This window comes from Drosophila melanogaster, chromosome 2R (genome assembly GCF_000001215.4).
Source record: "Drosophila melanogaster chromosome 2R".
Lineage (NCBI taxonomy): Eukaryota > Metazoa > Arthropoda > Insecta > Diptera > Drosophilidae > Drosophila > Drosophila melanogaster.
In genome coordinates this window covers 4185096-4189161 of record NT_033778.4, presented here as the reverse complement: position 1 = coordinate 4189161, position 4066 = coordinate 4185096, and the positions used below count along the sequence as shown (strand labels likewise).

The 4066-nt window shown below is 33.4% G+C and overlaps 1 protein-coding gene across 2 annotated transcripts; it reads left to right on the top strand.

Moving 5' to 3' along the window:
* Positions 1-1034: 1034 nt before the first annotated feature.
* RNASEK (Ribonuclease kappa) lies at positions 1035-2327 on the top strand. 2 transcript variants are annotated; one of them, NM_001273770.2, is made up of 3 exons: positions 1035-1216; positions 1283-1402; positions 1470-2327. In NM_001273770.2, the coding sequence occupies exons 1-3, from the start codon at positions 1148-1150 to the stop codon at positions 1566-1568; spliced, it is 288 nt and encodes a 95-aa protein (NP_001260699.1). In that variant the 5' UTR covers positions 1035-1147; the 3' UTR covers positions 1569-2327. The 2 variants fall into 2 exon arrangements, with proteins under 2 accessions (NP_001260699.1, NP_001036433.1); NM_001042968.2 differs by having other exon boundaries at positions 1470-1672.
* Positions 2328-4066: the final 1739 nt, after the last annotated feature.

Here is a 4066-nt window from a genome sequence, read left to right as displayed (position 1 = left end):
CGATCTTTAATTACATTTCGTACTTACACATTGATGTGTGTGTGTAATTGTTTACGATAGTGTGTGTGGTTGGGGAGTTGTGGGTATAGAATGGATATGTTAATATATATATATGATATAATATAATATATATATGTCGGTGAAGCCGAGCGTCCAATTAATTAGCACAGCAAGTCGCCTGCGTGTTGTCTCTTTGGCAGTTCTCACCAGACTTATTTACTCAAGCGTCGCCTTCTCGATGCTATTCTTCTATTTCTCATCTTCAAAATTCTTTTTTTGTTTTATCCTTACTTCGTTTCCACAAAACTCTACCACAACAACAACAGGCGCCATGCTAATTTGAATACACACACAAATGATGCCCACTCAATAACGGAACTCATTCCGTGAATTTTATTACTCGCTGCTCATCCTTAACATACGGATCAATAAACAAATGTCGGTTACATTCAAATAATAATTCAAATAATATGTTAGATCTACTCAATCTCCGACATATATATTAAAATATTAATAATTATAATAATAAAATTAATAATATTAAAATTATTATTATTATATATATATATATGTATATATATATTTATTTATTATACTTATTGTATTGTATTGTATATATATATATATATATATAATATATATATTATAATATATTATATATATATTGTTATATAAATTAACAGGCAACGATTTTGTGTATTGCGATTTATTATGCGACTATGCGCGTTCTGATGAGTTTTAAAACTAAAGACAGAAAACTTAAGCTTAATATGAAGTAGCCCGTTTTCTGAAGCAGCGCTCACGGCAGAATGCTGACATCGCGCTTCACACGCTCCGGGCAGTAGAATGTTGACCATTGCGCTTCACACGCTCCGGGCAGTGACTAAAATTACTAAAACGGCCCTTGTTCCTTTTCCACCGCTCCTAAATCGTCACTAGCTCACCGACGCTAGTTTGACGAGCTTATGTTTTTTATCGCTTACATTTGCATCAGTTTTTTAATTTTATTTGTGCACAGCCACACCAAAAGTTTGGTCACATGATATGTTCACCTGACAAAATCACAGTTTTCATTGAGGAATTGTGACGAATTGTGTTTGCTGAAACTTTTTATTCTCTTAAAAGTGTTTAACAAAAATTTAAGAAAATGAAAATCTGTGGCCCGAAACTATCACTTTGTGGTCTTATTATCTCTGTTTGGGGTATTGTCCAATTGGTGAGTACTGAGAATCTAATTTCGTCAAAGTTTCAAAAAGTAACCACTTACATATTTATGTTAAAGGTTTTAATGGGTCTATTCTTCTACATAAATAGTGTAGCCCTCATTGAGGACTTACCTCTTGAGGAGGAATACCATTCGTTGGAAGATTTTTATGCAGCTGCAAATAGAGCATACAATCAGGTATGTTCTCTTTTTACAACAACCATATGTACACATACGTCTGCTAATGCAAGGTAAATTTTTTCAGAATGCCTACAACTGCTGGATTGCCGCATGTATATATGTTTTGACTTTGTTGCTCTCCGCCCAGCAATTTTACATGAATAGCAGAGTAACTGCCAACTAATATTTCAGATGTAGTTTCCCAACTACTTAAAACTAGTATTGAAATTTTCCCTTCGATATATTTGTTAGAGGTGTTTTCCTTTTAATAAAGTTAAAGTTCAATTTAAATGTTACAACATGCTTATTGTATTAAGGGGCGGAGTGAGGAGTTTGTGTTTTTTAAACCCCAAAGAAGACTATTCACTTCATTTTTTATGTTTCATGTGTTCAGTGCGCCATTCACTTCTTATTTCTGTTATATATTTAAATTTTGAGAATTAATATATTTGATTACTATAGTAGCGATAAATCCAAACTCCGGAATTTCCTTCAGAGTCATGAAAGCACTTTTTTTTATTAAAGAGGTCAATCTGAACAAATTGTTGAAATGATATTTTATTTCTCCACGGGAATTTTACCTACGGAAGACCTAAAAAAAGGTATTTTAAATGTTTATTACGGTTATTACTGATATTGTGTGGAACGGTTTGGCGAGACATGAATTATTCGTACTGTTTTTAATTTTGTTGATAGCTATTATTAAATTACCCAACTTACAAATATTTTATTTATAAATTAATTAAAGTAGTTAGTAAGGTCATTACTGTCTTGATTTCCTATATCAAGCTGGTAATTAATTATGTTACGTTACGTCGTTCTGTAACATGTACATATGAACACGAGATTATCTTGTGCGCTGTGTTGCTGTATCCACATACACTAGTCGGTAAGCATTTTGACAAAATAAACTCCAAACCTTTTTTCAGTGAAACTTTTAAATGGTTTAATATGATAGTAATGTCTATTTTTTGTGTGTAAGTAAGTCGAACCTTTACTAAATCCTCCATATTGTAAAGGATCATCTCTTTAAAAAGAGAAGTGATTTCAGAAATCGCCTTCTAACGAGTTTTGTGTCACGGAACAGTTATTTTCCGTTTTAAAAGAGACCAGATTTCTTAATTATATTTAAATCTGGACTTTGAGGTGCACAATTCAAGAGAGTGACGCCAACAGCCTTTAGAAACTTGGCTATCATTCGGGCTTTGTGGCACGGAGCATAATCTTTCTGCAGGATAAATGATCCTCGATCAGCCTATTTCCAGAAGGAAACGCATTTTCGTTTAGGGTCGTCAAACATTGCCTTTGGTTCATCGAGCCGGAGACAGGGACCAAGTCACCGAACCGAAGACACTAGAGTAACAGATGCGTAGTGCCATACTCTCAAATTTTTGTTCGAGAGCGAGAGAGCGGAGAGCGCTACAGCGAACAGCTCTTTTCGACGCCTGCAGTGATAGCAGACAACTGTATGTGTGCACACGTATGCTCATGCATTGTAAATTTGACAAAATATGCCCTTCACCTTAAAAGTTCTTAGACTTTAAATCTATATTATTTTTGATAAATAGGCACCATGTGAAAAATTATTGTTTTGCATTGCCTTAACGTTACTATTATTTAATAAAGCTTAGAAATAGAAATAGCCGAATCATAATATCACAAAATAAATTTCAAAAATGACTATATTAAAATAATTGTCATTAGAGTATTCAGCTCGCGACGTTGTGTCCGCACTTCGTGCCTCAAGATTTTTCAAGACTTTTGTAATAAACAGTTTTTTAAGCAGTATTTTCTACAACGTATTATTTGTAGACAATTTTTTTTCAATGTAATGACTTTTTTTGGAAAATTTTTGTTTTATAATTACAATTATAACAATTTCCAAAATGTGTTGCAATAGTAAAGTACGGAAATATAAGCGCAAATAGTAATTGGTAAGTAGTGGAAAATAAACGCGAAGTTCATGTAAATATAGGACCCATTACAATTGTAGTGGCCTCCCCGTGGTGTTCCCTGGGCACCGATTATTACATATGTATGTCCTCACGCCCTGTGCCATTAAACGTCGTCAAACTGGGCGGCCACTACTTTTGGGAAGCCTGGCGGTCAGATTCCACTGCGTTTCAACGGCTGGGGTTTTGGAAAATTTTTTTTTAAATTCCCTCATAAAGACTTTGTCGTCAGTGAATGTTGTTAAGGCCGTTAAAACCTTTTAAGTTTTTTTAAATCATTATGTTTTTATACTTTTTAAATTGATAATACACAGTTTGACGCGGCAATTTAAACTGCTTCGCAAAGTTTTTTACTTTAATTCCAACGTTAAACTGTGCTTCCATTGATGATCTACAACAATAAACGAACTTAACTGGGCCTTTTCACCCATGGCCATCAATCAATAAATTTTTTTTATTTTTTCTTTTTGTATAACGTTTAACATCATAAAAAGTACAATTTAAACAATTTTTGATTTACAAGTGCTTCAAAAAAGGATACAATTTACTAAATAAGCTTGTCACAATACTTGTGCCAAACAAAAATTGATTGTCTGCGTGCAATCTTGTAAGAGAATGTAATGGGTAATCTGTACAAAAATTGGCAGTCATTATTTGCATTTCTCTTCGTTTTCGCGCTGTTTTTAACGGTATCAAGCGAAAGAGAGATTCAAAAAACAATATTGTTAAA

What these genes read in the sequence shown, in the direction of transcription:
- RNASEK (NM_001273770.2), top strand. Translation starts at nt 1,148, where the DNA reads ATGAAAATCTGTGGCCCGAAACTATCACTTTGTGGTCTTATTATCTCT. An exon ending in TTTGGGGTATTGTCCAATTG is followed by an intron (nt 1,217 to 1,282) that starts GTGAGTACTGAG and finishes TTTATGTTAAAG; the next exon opens with GTTTTAATGGGTCTATTCTT. An exon ending in CAAATAGAGCATACAATCAG is followed by an intron (nt 1,403 to 1,469) that starts GTATGTTCTCTT and finishes AAATTTTTTCAG; the next exon opens with AATGCCTACAACTGCTGGAT.